This window comes from Sorex fumeus, unplaced genomic scaffold (genome assembly GCF_029834395.1).
Source record: "Sorex fumeus unplaced genomic scaffold, SorFum_2.1 ptg000009l, whole genome shotgun sequence".
Taxonomy (NCBI): Eukaryota; Metazoa; Chordata; class Mammalia; order Eulipotyphla; family Soricidae; genus Sorex; species Sorex fumeus.
Window position 1 is genome coordinate 14,285,981 of NW_026606066.1, and position 18,847 is coordinate 14,304,827.

The following is an 18,847-nucleotide window of genomic DNA, read 5'->3' on the forward strand; positions in this document are numbered from 1 at the left end:
TTCCTCCTGTAAGTTTTCTTTTCTTTTTTGTTTTTGTTTTCTCTTTAAACTTCCTAAGCAGGTAGAAGGGATAATACAAGGTACTTGCCAACTCCATGTAGCCAACTCCAATTTGATACCCAGCACTACACCCCAGCACTACACCTTGAGCGCTGTCAGGTGTTAACTTTGGAGCACAGACCCAGGATTAGTCCCCGAGTTCTTATGGGTGTTCTCACCTCCAATAAACTTCCTAGCCAAATTGTGATCAAGTAATTAAATTGCAGAATAACTGTCAACTTAAAATGTTTTCTCAGCTTCACCCATGTTTGCTGAGCTCCTTTCCCTCTCAGTGGGCTATATACACTTTGATTTTTGGCCCATTTACAACATTTGCACGCAATACCAGTAAGAAGATACAAATTCTTATTCTTACTACAAATAGATTTTTATTTAAAGCACTCAAAATGATTTAAGAACAAAAAGTAGTTTTTTAAACATTACTGCTTGCTTTTCACTGAGGCAGTATAATAAAATCAATATTTACTCAAGAATATTTTGCTTTTCTTTTTCAGACTTCACATATTACTCCAACAATTTCCTCTATTAATGATCATTTTTATTTTTTTGTACATTCATTTCAGTCACAAACATTTCATTAGCAATTCAATCATGGCTTTTTAGTAATGACACATGTCAATACTTTATTTTTGTTTTCTTTACTTGGCCATATCTAAATTGTGTGATGAGAAGTTAAAATTGAAGCATGATCAAACCAAACATAGAATTAAATAATATAGAACAATTAAAATTAAAAATGAAGACTTATGTCATAATCTATACTAAATGGAAAAATTTGATCATATTTTTTAAAATTAGACATTGTATATAAAGTTAATATAATGTGGCTCAAAATACTTAAAATATTGGCAAATAATTAAACTGTGATTTTAATGTATTCAGATCATTGAAAATATACTATTTTCTTCCTGCAAATTTCAATTGCTAATGCTCAAGAAACTTCTTTTTAAAATATTGCATTTTAAAATTCAATTTTATAATTTTTTGATGAATTATTGAGATTATTGGCCACAAGTTAGAAGACACACAAGTAAAGAAAAAAATTCTTATTTTAATGAATAAACTAGATGCTTATTTAAAATAATTTTAAAAATGTATATTTAGGTTATGTTAATTTACATTTATTTTAACTTATTTATTTATGACTTTCCTCTTGAGAAAGACTTGCTAGAATATGACATACAATTTTTTCTAATTTTAATCTGTTATTTTGCGATGCTCACAGGTTGATCTGCATTTTATGAAAAAGATTCCTCCCGGTGCTGAAGCTTCAAACATCTTAGTTGGGGAATTGGAGTTCTTGGATAGAACAGTAGTTGCATTTGTCAGGTTGTCTCCAGCTGTTTTGCTTCAAGGACTGGCTGAAGTTCCAATTCCAACCAGGTAAAAAATATAAGAGCATCTCCTGTGTTAGTCTTATACCATATTTTTTGTGGAAAAAGAGAAAAGAGTAAATATAATTTCCTCTGAGAGTTTCTTCTGGAAAATAGCATGTAATGTACCAAATGTTTCTCCTTGTTGTGGAGGAGAGGAAATAGTTTTTCATTAATTGCTCTGTCTTTTCCTCCTTCCTCTCAAACTTCTATTTCAAGTTGTACTTATCTCTAAATAAGCTGCTCCCTCTTATGACATGAATTCTTTTTTTACTAAGCTGGAAAAAAGTGATAAAGTGTTAACCTTTTCTAAAAAGATTGCATTAGATTGTGGGAAAACTCCAAAAAGATGAACACCCAAAGCCTAAGTTATGCTTGAGTAAGTGGGCCTAGAATGAAAATGTAAGTACCATTTATAGGACAAAATCTGCTGTAGCTAATGTATTGTGTATTTCTGTTCTACGTTTACAACCCTTCCCATACAGAGTATTAATAACCATTAGTGACAGCACAATATGATTAAATCACATAAAAGGTTCAAACTTTTTAGTTCTTGAATTTATTTTCTTTTCATTATAAGACCTGATAACTTAGAGAAACTATAAACTGAATTGTTTTTAATCACGTTTAATCAATCTCATTGCTATAACATTAGTCATAGGTGATTATGAACAGAAAAAAGAATTATTGAATTTGGCAGGCTATGATTTTAGCAACTCACTACAGGACAGTGTTTTATATTTTTTATTTACTTCCATGCAAATATTTTAGACAATTAGTCAGACTTCTCACTTGATCCTACTCCCAAAGTAAAAGCCTCTATGTGTAGTGCTGTATTTCCCCATTTCTCACAGGACTAGAGCCTTTCATCTGATGTCACAGCTACTAGTTAATATATATCCTCTGCCAAACTTTGTATTAGCCAAGTTAAAATGCTGAAAAATTGACGTGCTACAGCAAGTGGATTGTAGAATGTGCTTGTAGAATATCTTTTCTAGGCCCTTGATCTCAACTCAAAACATAGTGTATTATCTCATTCTGTACTTGGATTAAAAAAATGGAATAGTTTGCTCAGAGATGCCTCCTGCTTTTATGGAGGACCACATGCAGCAGTGCAAAAGGCTTCCTTTTGGCTTTGAACTCAGGGATCACTCCTGGCAGGCTTTGGGGACCATATGTGGTGCTCGGGATTAAATCCTGGTAGACACATGCAAGGCAAGCACCTTCCCTGCTATACTCCTGCTGTGGCTGAGAGGTATCCTTTTAAAGTTATTGATTATGAAGGCACAACTGGTTGTGCTCAGGACTTACCCCTGGTTCTGTGGTTAGGAATCACTCCTAGAAGGGCTCAAAGGACTTTAAGGGTTGCTGGGGACTGGGGATTGAACTCAGGTCATCTGTGTATGAGGCAAACACCTTAACTCATGTACTATACCCCAAACCTGAGGGCCTTTATTTATTTATTTTTTGAGGTTTTCTTTTTTAAGAGCTCAATTGATTAGAATGAGATATTGCATGTTCTAGTACCTATGTTTTATCTATAGTTTGTGGCAGGAACATGAGTGTCATTCAGTTTATAGAAAGACATCCAATCTGTTGGAAAATTTCTGATATGTATCAATCAACCTTTATTTATAAAAAAGGAAGGACAAATCAGATACATTAAAGTAGCATCAGACTATGTTAAAGGTTCTGCTGTCCTATATATAACCCTTAGCTTTGAACTATTAAGAGCTTTGGAGAATTTTGGATTTGGATTCAAGATGGCAAATATTTTTTGTAGAGGCATTGTTATAACTTAAAAGGTTGGTGTATAGGCCTGGCATGTGTGAGGCCCCGAATTTGATCCCTGGCACTGAATGATCCCTCAAGCTCTGCCGAGGGTTTCCCGAGTTGCACTGCTCGGTTTGACTCTGTAGGCACCAAAGTATCTCTGGGATTGCCCTGGTTACTCTCTGCACATACGGCCTGAGCAGCATCACATTACCAGACCTGAGTCTTCCTGGGTGACCCAAATTAGTCAGGAGTGGCCCCTGAGGATTTCTTGGAAACCGCTGCATCCCAAATTTTAACTTTCAGACTTGCCAGCAGTATATTTTCCTTCCACCATTTGGGAAGGCATCTGATGAAAGCAGAATAAAGGGTGGCTATTTATGGCCATGCTAGTTTTGGTATTTCTTAGGAAGGAAAAGAAAAATTCCCAGAAGTAGAGAAAAACCATAATGGGGTTATACACTCTCGCTGTGGAAACTGTCAAGGTTTAGGTGACCTCATTTTATACTGATAGAGCAGAGTAATTGCAGTCAATAATGAGGGAAAATTGGGGGCATCATAGAGATACGCTCTGAGAAGAGACGAAGTCACTTAGAAAGGAGAAAAATCGAAGAGTATTAGTTAGACAAATAGAATAAAGAAAGTCCTTCAAGTTTCCTCATTATTCTTCCTGAGGAGACCAAAAGGACTGACTGAAATAATGGTGACACATAGTAGAAATGTCAGAAATAATCTTTTAGAATTTTATAAATAGTCAATGAATAGGCTGAAACTGAAAAGCTGAAAAATAGCAAGATTATCACAAGTTAGAAAATTTCTTAAAAGTATCATAGCTGATAAAGCATTTGCCAGCACATTAAACTATCCCTATTTAAATGTATACTGGACATTTCTATGTAATATAAATTAATTTGAATTCAATTACAAATGTTGCAAAAAACTCGGATTCTCTAAGACTATGTAGTACGTGCTTCCAGGGAAACTTCCACAGTTTCTAAGATTTAGAAATAGACGACCTGATTATAGTTTCTATTTTACAGTAACTTCTAAAATCTTCATATTTAATAGCATGAGCCATTTAACAAATTAACACTACTGAATAACATGGCAGTTTATGAAGCATTCTTTAAGTTTCACAATTCCCTGTAGCACTGAACTTTTCAGAGATAGTTACCAGGATCTCCAAAGTAAGGACATATGCTGGTTTCTTGAACAGCTTCAGTTATGATGATGTATTTGCCAGACTTTCACGCTTATTTAGTTAGAATGTTGCAGTATACCTCATATTTTTATTCCTCCAGTATTGGAAGTCATCAGCATGCCCCCAACTTCTTTTCCTGTCTGATTCCTGACAATAATCTTTTCTATGTAATGCAAATCTTATATATACTGACTTTTTTGACCACATGCTCTCTTTTTGCTTATACTCCTGTATTGTCTGTTTCTATTACAATGTGCATGTTAGTGAGTTATCTTCCTTCCAACTCAGAAAGGCTTGATCTGTCTCTGTTTTCTACTCTGAAAAATGATAGAATAGATTCTCACTAATGGGAAAAGAGACAGCCTAATTGTAAGGGGTTATGCCTATTATGCATGAGGCTTTAAATTCAATCCTTGTCACTGCATGACCCTTTGAGCCCTGCAAATGTAGTAGCCCTGAAGTATTAGCCTAGCACTTCCAAGCCCCAGCAGCTCTGCATCATTGGCCCTGAGTACTGAAAGCACAGGGCCAATTTATTACCCTAGAATTGGAGAAGATACTCAAAAAAATAAAAGGAGAAGGTTTAAAAAGGTAGAAAAATTTTCACTGACAACTGTGTAAATAAGTAGGGAAAACACCGAGATACCAAATAACATGAGTTTCCATGGTTCAAGGAGCTTTAGCATAATATTCATTTAAAAATGTTTCATAATAATCAGATGTAAAAAATATGTAAATATAATACCTCAAAGCCCCCATCTCCAGCAATTCCTTTGATATGAATGCTTCTGTTCTACTAGAATTATTTTTATGTTTCTCTTTTGAAACCATGGTGATTTTTTTCTTTTTAATTGCAGATTTTTGTTCATTCTTCTGGGACCCCTTGGAAAGGGTCAGCAGTACCATGAGATTGGCAGATCAATTGCAACCCTAATGACAGATGAGGTATTTATTCAAGTTCATTGGAAACACTTTCCCCATTAGGAGCACCTGACCTTTTGGAGTTCATGTATCAAAACAACTTGTGAACTAGACTTCTCTCTATTGAATTTCCCTTTTTCTGTTCTTTCACTATAAAGTTTACTTTCAAAAATTTGGAAGGAATTATTTCACACACATGAATACTATGGTTAAGAAGAAAATATATTATATTTTGGAAGAATTCTTAATGACTTTATTAATACTTTCCTCTAATATGTGCTATAAGAGAGAGCACTGTTGTTAATACTACTAAAATCTTATTTTTTGCAAAATAATTTTAAGGTGTCAAGAAATAACCATGGTAATTTATATGGAGAGTGTGCATAACACTCAAAAATCATATTAACATCTATCAACTGTCTCAACAATTCCTAAATTCATGTTGATAATCTTAACCTGGAAGGCTGAACCAGAGAAATTATGAGTGAATTTCAAGGGGCCTTTGCCAGACACATTACGCAAAATTTTCCTCATAAAATTTTTCTAAGTATATTTTGATTGAAAAAAGGATTTCATCAACTCCTTAAGGAGATTCGGTCCTCCCGTTATTCATCGATTTGCTCCAGCGGGCCCAGTAATGTCTCCATTTTGAGACTTGTTGTTACTATGTTTGGCATATCGAATATGTCACGGGTAGCTTGCCAGACTCTGCCGTGATTATGTGCCAGAAATATAGTAAAAGTAACATTTTATGTGTAGTTAAAATTACAGCTTAGGGGTTAGTATAGCAGTAAGATGTTTTCTTTGCAGCTAGTAAACCGGGGTTTGATTCCTGGAACCCACATATCAAACCTACGTCCTATTAGACATCATTCCTGACTGCAGAACTAGGGGTAAGACCTGAGCACAACCAGGTGTGACTTCCCAAACCAAAAATGAAACTAAACCCCTCCAAAACAAACAAAAACCACCATAAATTTTTTCAATCTGATTTCTTCAACACTTTATGGGAATTTATTATAATTTCTTCATTGTTTTTATTTTTATATATGTAAAAGATCACAGAGGAGCATATAGTCAAAATTAAGTAATAAAAAAAGGGACTGTGCATTATCTAGAATCAATGCAAGTCATTTAATATTTTACTTATGGAAATGCACAGGTTTACTTACATTTCAGTATCTGTTAAAAAGTGAATTTATATATGTATGTATATATTTCTATTTATGAAATCTGAAAATTTGAAGTAGTTAAAATATATATTATATTTACATTTTTGTTTATAGAAGGCCCTCCCATTGATCATCGATTTGCTCGAGCAGGCCCAGTAACGTCTCCATTGGAGACTTTGTTGTTACTGTGTCTGGCATATCAAATACTCTCGGTAGCTTGCCGGGCTGTCCGAGAGGGGCGGAGGAATTGAACTCGGGTCGGCCATGTTGGCTGCGTGCAAGGCAAACGCCCTACCGCTGTGCTATCGCTCCAGCCCTATAAAATCTGTTTATAAAATCTGAAAATTTGAAGTAGCAAATTATTTTGTTTTTTTCTATTAAAGTATCTTTTATGTGAATTAATTATTATTAGGGCTGGATCGATAGCACAGTGGGTAGGGCGTTTGCCTTGCACGCAGCCAACATGGCCGACTAGAGTTCGATTCCTCCACCCCTCTCGGAGAGCCCGGCAAGCTACCGAGAGTATTCGATATGCCAGACACAGTAACAACAAAGTCTCCAATGGAGACGTTACTGGGCCTGCTCGATTAAATCGATGATCAACGGGAGGGACTTTACTTTACCTTTAATTATTATTAATACATATAGAAAACTAAAAGAAAACTAAAATCCAGAAGGAAAATGTTTTCTTCATCACTTTTAAAGAAAAGCAACTTAATATAATGTTGATTTCTTAGGACTTCCATAAAAATTTACCACAAGTGGATTTGCTAAAACAGCAGTCATTTGTTTTCTCACATTTGAAGGCCAGAAGTCTGAAATGCAGATGTCAGCAAGACCACATTTTCTCTGGAAGCTTTAGAGGAGACTTTTTCTCTCTCCTTTAAGCTTTGGGTTGTTCCAGTGTTCCTTGTATTTTTTTTATCAGCAAAACTCCAATCTCTTCCTGCATCCTCACGTGACCTCTTTCTAAGGATCTTCTCTTTTTCTGTTTAAGAAACTGTTTATTGCATGGGAACTATTACTAGACATTAGCAATTGCAGGTGATATGTCAGTGAACAAAATGGAATAAAGTGGCCATTTATTCAGCTAACTTAGAAACATAGACGAGAACATTACAACATTGTGATTTATTAGAAAAAATATACAGAAAAATAAAGACAAAGAAAATAAATGTTTGGTCACTTAGATGAAAAAAATATATTTCTTATATGTGTTTGCTTTTAAGCCGTAGTTCTTGCTTCCAAGGTCCAAAATCTTGGGATTTTCTAAGTGTCATGAGCGATAAAAATATCTCTTGAGTGCATGAGACTACTTTTTGGAAAACTCCTGGGGATGGGGATGGATGCCAAGAAAACGAACATTATTTCAACCTTATGTTATATGGTCTAATCTTGTCATACCTCCAGATTTCCAGGGAACGGGAAGGTTTTGAAATTGAGTTCAGTCACCAATGGCCAATGAATTAATCAGTCATCCTTCAGTAATAAGACCTTCATTAAATACTCAAGAGAATGGGGCTGGAACTTCCATACTAGGGAAGTTTAGTGCTTCATGATGCCACTGTACTGGCCCTATAGGAGGAAAGAAACTTATTTGTTTGAGAGCTTGCCCTATGTATTTCTTCCTTTTGTTGTTGATTTGTATCCTTTCATACAAATATCCTTTTATATCCTTTGCAACAAATGGGTGGTCATCTTTGGTAAACAGTCTTCTAAGTTCTGGGGCCAGGTGTTTCCAAGTTGAAAAAATGGAGGAAGGAGTACATGGAATCTCTAATTCATAACCAGCTGGAAGTTATAGCCTTGGTTTGTGACATGTGTCTGAAAGGCAGTGCCCATCTTATGAGAGAAGGAATCTTTTTCCTGTGTAACCTAAAGCTAACTGTGGGTAGATGGTTTCAGAGTCAAGTTGAATTGGATTGAATATTCAGATACCCAGTTAGTTTCTGAAAATTACTTGTTGCTGTGAGGAAACCTCCAAACACTCCCACTTGCAATTGGGTGTAGGTAATTCTTTTCATATTAAGCAGGCAAAATACATGACACACAAGCAGAAGGGCTATGAAAGAAACCACGAGAGTGTATCTTGGATATGGATTTATTCATGAGTTGGCCCTTAAATTTCGAATGAAAGATTTGCATACAAACTCCAAATACTTATGAAGTTGTTTATTTAAGAGACTTAGGAAGGTAGTTTTGGATACCCCGATGATGTGTGTCCCAGCCTTATGTTGGTTCCAGGCAGTTTCCTGTGTATCATGCTGGTCTCTCAAGGGTTCTGTCTCTTGAAGTTTACTGATGGTCTGTCTTGATGCTTAGTAGCCTATAATTGGTGCTTATCTGCCATCTGTTGTTGGGGCTTCAGAGTACCTCTCGAGGCTTGTGACCCAGTGACTTAGTGCTCCGTAGGCTTTCCATAGTTCTCTAGTCATAACCACATAGGCATGGTGGAGACCCTACTCTTCCGCTGTTGCTTGGGGCATACATGAGGTGGCAAAAAAAGGCCACAATCTGTCCAGTTGTGTGCAAAGGTCAAAGAAGAAGTTACTAGGCTACAGGGTTTTAAAAAAAATTTTATTAGTGAAACACCATGAGGTACAGTTGTAGACTTACACATATTTGTGCTAGGGTTTCAATTATACAGTGATCAAATACCCATCCCTCTACCAGTGCCCATTTTCCACCACCATGGATCCCAGTATCCCTCCAGCCCCCCATGCCCCCCATCCTGCCTCTGTGGCAGGGAATAACTTTCTGTTCTCTCTCTCCTTTTGGGTGTTGTGGTTTGCAAAACAGGCATTGAGTGGCAATCATGTTCAGTCTATAGTCTACTTTCAGCATGCTTCTCCCATCCTGGGAGGATGCTCTCAACAGCCTTTGTTTGGTGCTCCCTTCTCTATCTGAGCTGCTGTTTCCCCTATCATGTGTGACTGGTCTCTAAGCCATGGAGTAAACCTCCTGAAACTAACCTCAGCTATTCTTGGGTGTTAGTCACCTATTTTGTTACTTTATGTTCCCCAGATGAATGCAATCTTTCTACGTCTATCCCTCTCTTTCTGACTCATTTCACTTAGCATGATACTTTCCAGGTAGTACCACTTGTATGTAAATTTCATGCCTCATCTTTTCTAACAGCTACATAGTACTCCATTGTGTAGATGTACCAAAGTTTCTTTTACCAGTCATCTGTTCTCAGGCACTCAGGTTTATTCCAGATTCTGGCTATTGTAAATAGTGCTGCCATGAACAAACAAGTGCAGATGTCACTTCGACTATACTTTTTTGCCTCTCTGGGATATATTCCCAGGAGTGGTATTGCTGGGTCAAATGGGAGCACAATTTTTAATTTTTTGAGAATCGTCCATACTGATTTTGGGATCGCATTGAATTTGTACAATGCTTGGGAAGTATTGCCATTTTGACAATGCTAAATCTCCCGATTCGTGAGCAGGGGATATCTTTCCATTTTCTGGTGTCCTCTTTTATTTTCTGAGGTAGCGTTTTGTAGTTTTCTTTGTACAGGTCCTTTACTTCCTTAGTTAAGCTGATTCCTAGGTACTTGATTTTCTGGGGCACAATTGTGAACGGGATTATTTTTTTCATGTCACTTTCTTCTCTCTCACTGTTTGCGTATAAGGAAAGTCATGGACTTTTGGGTATAGATTGTATAGCCTGCAACTTTACTATACAATTCTATTGTTTCTAGGATTTTCTTGGTAGAGGTTATAGAGTTCTCTAAGTATAGTATCATATCATCTGCAAATAGTGAGAGCTTGATTTCTTACTTTCCTACCTGATTGCCCTTACTATATTTTTCTTGCCTGACCACTATTGCAAGTATTTTCAGTACCATATTAAACAGCAGTGGAGTGGGCATCCTTGTCTTGTCCCTGATCTTAGAGGGAAGGCTTTCAGATTTTCCCGTTGAGGATGATGCTTGCTGTAGTCTTGTGGTAGATGGCTTTAACTATGTTGAGGAAAGTCCCCTCTGTACCTATTTTGGCAAGGGTTTTCATCATAAAGGGGTGCTGGATCTTGTCAAATGCTTTCTCTGCATCTATTGATATGATCATAAGCTTGTTATCTTTTCTTTTGTTGATATGATGGATTATGTTGATCGATTTCCGAATTTTAAACCATCCTTGCATCCCTGAGATGAATCCTACTTGGTCATGGTGTATGATCTTTTTGATGAGTCGTTGGATTCTATTTGCTAATAGTTTGTTGAGGATCTTTGCATCTGTGTTTATCAGGGATATCGGCCTGTAATTCTCTTTCTTGTGGCATCTCTGTCTGCTTTTGGTATCAGGGTGATATTTGCTTCATAGAAACTGTTTGAAAGTGTTTTTGATATTTCAATTTCGTGGAAAAGCTTAAAGGATTGGGAGTAAGTCCTCTTTAAAGCTTTGGAAGAATTCACTAGTGAATCCATCTGGGCCAGGACTTTGTGCTTGGGGAGACTGTTTTTTACCATTTCAATTTCCTTGATGGTGATAGGTCTGTTCAGGTATTGCAGGTCTTCTTGGTTCAGCCTTGGGAGTCTATAGGAATCTAGGAATTTATCCATTTTCTCGAGCATAAAGCTTCCGTGGCATAAAGCTTCTCAAAGTACTCCCTGAGGATCCTTTGAATTTCTGTAGTTTCTGTTGTAATGATCCCCTTTTCATTTCCGATTTGGTTTATTAGGGTATTCTTTCTCCCTTTCTTTGTGAGTTTTGCTAGAGGCTTATCGATCTTGTTTATTTTCTTGAAGAACTAGCTCTTGGTTTCATTGATCTTTTGGATTGTGTTTTGGATTTTCATCTTATTAATCTTTGCTCTGAATTTTATTATTTCCTTCCTCCTGTTCAGGTTGAGCTCCTTTTGTTGGTCCTTCTCCAAGCTCTTAAACTGTGAGGTTAGGTTACTTATGTGGGCTCGTTCCTCCTTCCTGAGGAATGCTTGTAGAGCTATAAACTTTCCTCTTAACATAGCTTTTGCTGTGTCCCATAAGTTTTGGTAACTCGTGTCCTTATTTTCATTCGTTTCTAGGAATCTTTTGATTTCCTCTTTGATTTCCTTTCTAAGCCACACGTTGTCAAATAGTGAACTGTTTAATTTCCAGGTGTTTGCTTTAGTTTTCTGTTTTTGTGTGTGATTTACTTCTAATTTCAGCGCATTATGGTCTGAGAAGATTGTTGATACAATCTCTATCTTCTTAATTTTATGGAGGTATGTTTTGTGGCTCAGCATGTGGTCTATCTTGGAGAATGTTTCATGCACGCTTGAGAAGAATGTGTATTCAGCTTTTTGAGGATGAAGTGTCCTGTATATATCTACTAAGTCCCTTTCTTCCATTTTTTCCCTCAGATGAAGTATGTCCTTCCTAAGCTTGAGTCTGGTTGCTCTATCAGAGGTGATAAAGTGGTGTTGAAGTCTCCCACTAGTATTGTGTTGCTATCAATGTCTTTCTCCAAGTCTATGAATAGTTGTTTTAAGCACTTTGTTGGTCCCTCATTAGGTGAATATACATTTAGTATTGCAAGTTCTTCCTGTTGTACAGATCCCTTAATCAATAAGAAATGGCCTTCACTAGCTCTTGTAACCTTCTTCACTCTGAAATCTATGTGGTCTGATACTAGGATGGCTACCCTAGCTTTTCTATGGGAACTGTTTGCCTGTAGAATTGTTTTCCAGCCTTTAACTCTGAGCCTGTGTTTGCTTTCACTATTGAGATTTGTATCTTGCAGGCAGCAGAATGTTGGGTTCAATTTTCTAATCCACCCTGCCACTCTGTGTCTTTTAATTGGTGCATTTAGCCCATTGACGTTGAGAGAGATTATTGTTATGGGGTTTTGTCCCATTTTTCTGTTAAAATTTAGTGTATTTGAGGGGCCTGTCTTGTCTTAAAGTAGCCCATTTAGTTGTTCTTGTAACCATGGTCTTGTGTCTATGAAGTTCCTGAGCTGTTGTTTGTCTGTGAAACTGTGTGTTGTTCCTTCTGTTATGAATTAGAGTCTCGCTGGGTAAAGTATTTTTGGTGAGGCATTTATTTCATTGAGTTTTGTCACTAAATTCCACCACTGTTTTCGTGCCATAAGTTTCATCAGACAAATCAGCTGTGAACCTTAAGGATGCTCATTTGTAGGAAATTTCTTTCTTTGATCTTGCTGCTTTCAGAATTTTGTCTCTATCTAAGGTTTTAGTGATTTTGATCAAGAAGTGTCTTGGGGTATTTTTATTCAGATTTCTTCTAGCTGATACCCTTTGGGCCCCCTGAATGTGGTCACCTGTTTTCTTCAGCTCTGGAAACATTGTAGCAATGATGTTTTTGACAGTTTCTTCTTCATCAGAGTTTTCTTCCTGTCCCTCTGAGACTCCAATAATTCTTATGTTACCCCTCTTGGCTTCATCACGGTCCTCTCTTGCCATCTGTCCCCGAATTGAGAGTCTCTTTTACATTTTCTGCTCTTTTCTGGAGAGTCTCTGGACTTCATCTTCGAGTTCACTGATTCTGTCCTCAGCAGCTGTTACTCTGATGCTGAGACCTTCCACTGAGTTTTACAATCGCCTACCAGGTTTTTCAGGTCTGACATTTCTGTTTGCATTTTCCTCATTTCTACCTTCAAATTCTCTTGACTTTTATTGGCATTGCTTTCCATTGCTCCCTAAGCATCCTCCGTAGCTCCCTTCTAAATTCCTTGTCAGAGAGGTTGTCTAGCACTTCATTACTGTTGGTATCTACTGGGCTAGCTTCTTCAATAAGTAAGCTTGGTGGGCTTTTGCATTGGTTTACTGTTGTGACCAGTGTGGTTTAGACTTTCACACTCACTGTTACTATTCTGCTTGAGATGCAGAATGAATTGAGATGGGCTTAATGAATTATTGGTTAATGTGTTTCTGGTGGTTAAGCTAACCTAGTGAAAGTTCCATCTAAGAGGGTAACTTATGGTTCCTATGGGCTATGTAGTGGGAGAATAACTAGTGGCCGTGGCTCCGGGAAGGGGCCCTGGCACCGGGAGGGTACCTGGTTGAATGAGGAGAGAGTGCCCAGAGCGGTTCAGCTTTGTTTCCGTGTGGTGTGCCTCAATTGTGGTGTCCCGTCCCCTGCAGACCAAGGGTGAATACCGGCCTTCTCAGGGGATCTATCTAGTTAGCCGCACTGGCCCTGGTGCTGGGCGGGCACCTGGTTGAATGAGGCAGGCAACAGGGTTTTGTCCACACTTTTGTCCTTTACTATTTCCCACCTCCACCCATTCCATTATCTATTTTGACAGAAAAATCTCACATTTTTTTTCCCTGTAAGATTTAAAACGACCAATTAAATGACTTCCATACCTGGTGCCCCTCCCCTCCAGTTCCACCTTAAAAAGAATGAGGAAATAAGTGAAGAATGAGATAGGAAATAAGTGAAGAATGAGATAAGTGAAGAATGAGATAAGAAATTACTGAAGAGGACAGACTTCCAAACACATGCACAAAATAACAAATAAATAAAACAAATAAAGGGGGAAACATCAAGCTAGTTATATGGGGAAAGAAATTTTCAAGCAAAATAAATAAGGGCAAATGCTGGAACAGGAGTACATAGGGATATCTGGCTATTCTGGCTGAATTTAGACGGTGATCTATCCAAAGCAGATTTAAGATCATGTGGTCTTGATTCAATTTTAAATTAGATGTGATAAAATTAAGCAAGCTTCTGGGTTTCTTCTATCCAAAAAAGAAGAGAGCAGCTAAACTCTCACTGTAGATTAAGAGTATTATAAGTTTGAAGTGTTCAGGTTAGGTCCCATGGCATTTTAAGTGTTTTTAGAAAAATATAGATGTTATTCTAAGCCAAAAAACTCAGTGTCTTGTGACAGAGAAACCTGTCTTTTTAATATTTAAAAATGTATTTCTCCAACTATAAGTAACTAATAATATATTTGATGCTTTCATATTACCATAAGAAAAAAACTATATTAATCACACCAGTCATATGTGAAATGTCCTTAGTTGGAAAGTCAAGGAAAGTTTTAGAAAATGAGCATTTTTCACATCTTAAAAAGTTTTGATTGAATATCAAGACATAAAATAAAATAATTGTTAAGAAGAAAAGCTAGATATACTAAAGAACAATTTCCCCAGAAAGCTAGGAATTTTTCCAAATAATATAAAGAATGATAAAATCCTGTTAAAGAATAACTAGTATTTGAATACAATATATGTATAAATACTAACATATATAATATTTTTAAATACTTATATATAATAGTTTCCTCATTTTATGTATGTGAAATACATAAAATATGAAAGTATAACAAGTATTATGTTTGGTGTAAATTAAATTTTTTACTTATACTTTGTTTTACTTTTTCCTCTTATATAAAGCATAAGGTTTCTGTGCAAAAAATTAGGTTATGCTCCAGGAATAACCAACTAAAACTTGAGTATCTTAAAAGAAATGTAAGAATTGATTTCTGGCATGCTGTGTGTCCACCATAAACTTTTTTTTTATTATGTAGGAGTACTGCTATTTATTCAGCCACTGATTAGCTGATTGAATTGGGCATGAACTCCACCTTAGCTTTTTTTTCCATAATTTTATTTATTTATTTTCTTCTTATATTTATCTATTGAATAACTGTGGGAAAAGTTACAAAGCTTTCAGGTTTTAGTCTCAGTCATACAATGATCAAACACCTTTCCCTTCACCAGTACTCATTTTTCACCACCAAGAACCCCAATATACCCCCCTCCCACTCCTCCCAATGCCTGTGAGGCAGATGATTTCCACTTAACTCTTCTCTACATTGATTACATTCATTATTTCTACAAAAGATGCACCGTTATTGTTCAGAATTCCCTCCTCAACAATCAGAATTGCTGAAAAGGCATTGTGAAATACTCTGTTTTCTATAGTTTGTTATGAGAATCATATAATGATTTCAGATTTCTGCAAAGAGCCAGATAATTATGAGATTGGTTTCTGTGCATCTGGTGTTATGGCTGTGCCGCAGAGCCACTCGTGGGGGGCAACTCGTGACCATACCCCCCACCATAAACTTTTATTAGCACTGCTTGACTCAAGTAACAATAGGAGTGGCCTTTGGACCCCTTGAACATTGCTTGGGAACTCCCCCAAATAAAAATAAAACATTTAATTGGAGTTATCCACTTCAAATGGTTGTAATCTCATGTGTAAGATAACTGTAAGATAAAAACAATATATTAAGATCTTGATTTGGGCCAGAGATATTATATAGTGGGTAGGGCACTTTTCTTGCACACAGCTATCCCTGGTTTAATCCCCAGCATATCTTAAGTCCTCTGGTAGTGATTCTTAACACAGTGTCAAGAATGAACCTTGAACAATGCCAAGTGTCCCCCCCCCACTCTCCCAAAACCATGCAATAACCACCAACAAAAGATTTTGTTAGTACTTTTTATTTATAAGTGGTATTTCTTTTCATCTGTAGGTATTTCATGATGTTGCTTACAAAGCTAAGGATCGTAATGACTTGGTATCAGGAATTGATGAATTTCTGGATCAGGTAACTGTTCTCCCTCCTGGAGAATGGGATCCAAGCATTCGAATAGAGCCTCCCAAAAGTGTTCCTTCCCAGGTATGTATATTTAAAAATATTCCTTAAAGGTTTAAATGTTTCATGTTCTTGCAAATAAACATAAAATATTATGTTTATTTAATAATATAATAGGAAGGAAGGAGAATGAGTTACAAAGTCTTCTTTGATATTATCTGCATTCCTCACTGAGAAACCTGGTGTCTCAATAGTTAAGTAGTAACAACCAAAAAACAAGATGTGACGTGTGAAAAAAATTTAAATCACCCTAGGAGATATTATACTAGGGTAAAAGGAAAATTTTAATAAATATATAGCATAAAACTGATAAAACTACTATTAATCCTATATTCTAAAGCATCACTTTGAAATTGGCAGGGAAAAAAAGGCAGAGGCATACCTCAGTATATTTTATTGAAAACTCCTTCTTTCTGCTAATCACAGTTCCTGTTGAAAAGGAATTTATTATAATTTTCATGTTTGTATTACTTTGTGTAGGTGTATGGTAAAAACTGTAAAAAATTATGCCTACAAAAATAAAATGTGCAGTTTACTTATTATATAATCCAGAAAGAATGAGATAAAGTTTTGCTATATTTGAGGTAATTTGTTTCTCTTCTGCAACCAGAGTACAGGTTTTTCTGTACTTGTTTTCTTTTTTTCTGTTCCATGCTTCCTTAAATATATTCCAATAAGGCTTTTACCTTCGTTTTTCCATTAAAATTATTTATGTACTGTTCACCTATGATCTACATTCCATTAAATCTCAGAGTCAGTTCTCATTCTGCATTATATTTTATTTTGCCTGTCAATCAACAAATTTTACAGAGTTGGTACTTCTCTTTCTCCCTCCTTCCCTCTCTCAGTCCCTTCCTTCCTTCCTTCCTTCCTTCCTTCCTTCCTTCCTTCCTTCCTTCCTTCCTTCCTTCCTTTCTTCCTTCCTTCCATCTCCCTTCCTTTTCCTTCCCTCCTCTTCCCTTTCCCTTTCCCCTTTTCCCTCCTCCTTTTATCTTTCCCTTTTCCTTTCCCATCCCTATTTCCCCATTTCCCTTTCCCTTCATCTCCTCCTCCCTCTCCCTCTTTCCCATCCCTCACCCTCCCCTTCCCTCTCATTCCCTTCCCTCTCCCTTCCTCCCCTTCCTTCTCCTTCTCTTCCCTTCCCTTCCCTTTCTACTTTTTGTCCATAACAGTGATGACCCAGGGCTCATTTATTCCTTGCCTAAGAATTCATTTCTGTCAGTGTTCCAAGGACCATATATGGTACTGAGATGGAACACACCTTCCCTCATCCCTCATCCCTAGTTCTTACTCATATCTTAGGTCCCGACACTACAATACTCTAAAATTTTCCGTATATTTTTCCCTCTCTAGAACACCATAAAATTAATTTACTTATTTATTGTTTGCCTTTCCTAATAGAATCTACGCTTCATAAACCTGATTTATCCACTGGCGTTTTTTAATGGTGGGGCCCCAATTTGCTCTTATTAAGTATTTGCTGACTGAAGTAATTAATTGTATAGTGTGAGGAGTCAAATAAAATCATTGAATTATTTTGGAATCTCAAAATTCTTGTATTTATTCTTGTCTAGATATTTTCCATTAGAGTATTAATAGACAGTGTTCATATATACTTCTGTTTTCAAATGTTCCTTTACCTAAGATAAACACTCCAATAATTTTGTTGAGGATTTTTACATCACTTTTTATCATGAATATTCTGACTTCTTTTTAAAAAAATATGTGGGTCCCATCTGGCTGTGCTCAGGGGTTACTGCTCTTCATTCTTTGCTTAAGGATCACTCCTGGGTATGCTCAGGAGACACAATATGGGATGCTGGGGATTGAACCGAGTCACCGCATGCAAGGCAAATACCCTACCCGCTGTCAGATCTTTGGCCGCTGATTGTGGATCAGGTTGTGTTGACCCCATTAAAAGTGTTTGGAAATAATCCCTCTGAAATTTATTGCAAGCATTGAGAAGAATAAGCATTAGGTCTTTAAAGGTTTTTTGTTGTTGTTTGTTTGTTCATTTGTTTGTATTTTGGGGCTACAGCCAGTGGTTTTCAAGGCTTACTCCTGGTTCTCTGTTCGGGGATCACTCTTGGCAATGCTCAGAGACCAAATGTGTTGGAACCAGGGAATGGAATAGGGTTGACTATGCAAGGCAAGATCTTAACTCCTGTACTATCTCTTCTGCGTTTGCAGGATTTATGGAACTCACTAGGCAATAAATTTCAATTGAACGAATGAATAAATATTCAGCATCTTATTTAGTTTCCTCAACAATTCAGGTACAGATGATTATTACACTAATAAAACCAGGAGGAAACTGAAATTTTAGAAAATCCTTACTCCTGGAATCCCTGTAATCTTGCCGCAAATAAAGAAATAGAGTCAGGATTCTACATATTGCCTCAAGGGGAGAAAAATTGTATTTGCTATTTACAGCTATTATGTGAAATTTCAATTAAAATATAACCCAAAAAACACTTTCTGTAGGAGAAGAGGAAGATTCCTGCTGTACCAAATGGAACAGCAGCTCATGGGGAAGCAGAACCCCACGGGGGACATAGTGGACCTGAACTCCAGCGAACTGGAAGGTTAGTAAAATGTACACGTATGGGGTCTCACAGACAAAATGATGTAACCTTGTGGATCAGCAATTGCTCTTCTGAGCAATATCATTTTGAGTCCTCTTTGGAGAGTGAAATTCCAGTTAAATTAGTTTCTCTACACTCATTAACGATTCTTATTACTACTAAACCAGACAGTGGATATACTATTTCTTTTTTATTT

The 18,847-nt window shown here is 36.7% G+C and overlaps 1 protein-coding gene across 10 annotated transcripts in view; it reads left to right on the forward strand.

The window, feature by feature from the left end:
- SLC4A10 (solute carrier family 4 member 10) overlaps window positions 1-18,847 on the forward strand; it is a 320,600-nt gene that overhangs the window by 221,497 nt on the left and 80,256 nt on the right. For all 10 annotated transcript variants that reach the window (XM_056110433.1, XM_056110436.1, XM_056110435.1 and 7 more), the window contains 4 exons: window positions 1,286-1,443; window positions 5,265-5,352; window positions 15,944-16,090; window positions 18,551-18,651. In XM_056110433.1, the coding sequence (XP_055966408.1) occupies window positions 1,286-1,443; window positions 5,265-5,352; window positions 15,944-16,090; window positions 18,551-18,651 (494 nt within the window). The remainder of the gene's footprint in view (window positions 1-1,285; window positions 1,444-5,264; window positions 5,353-15,943; window positions 16,091-18,550; window positions 18,652-18,847) is intronic.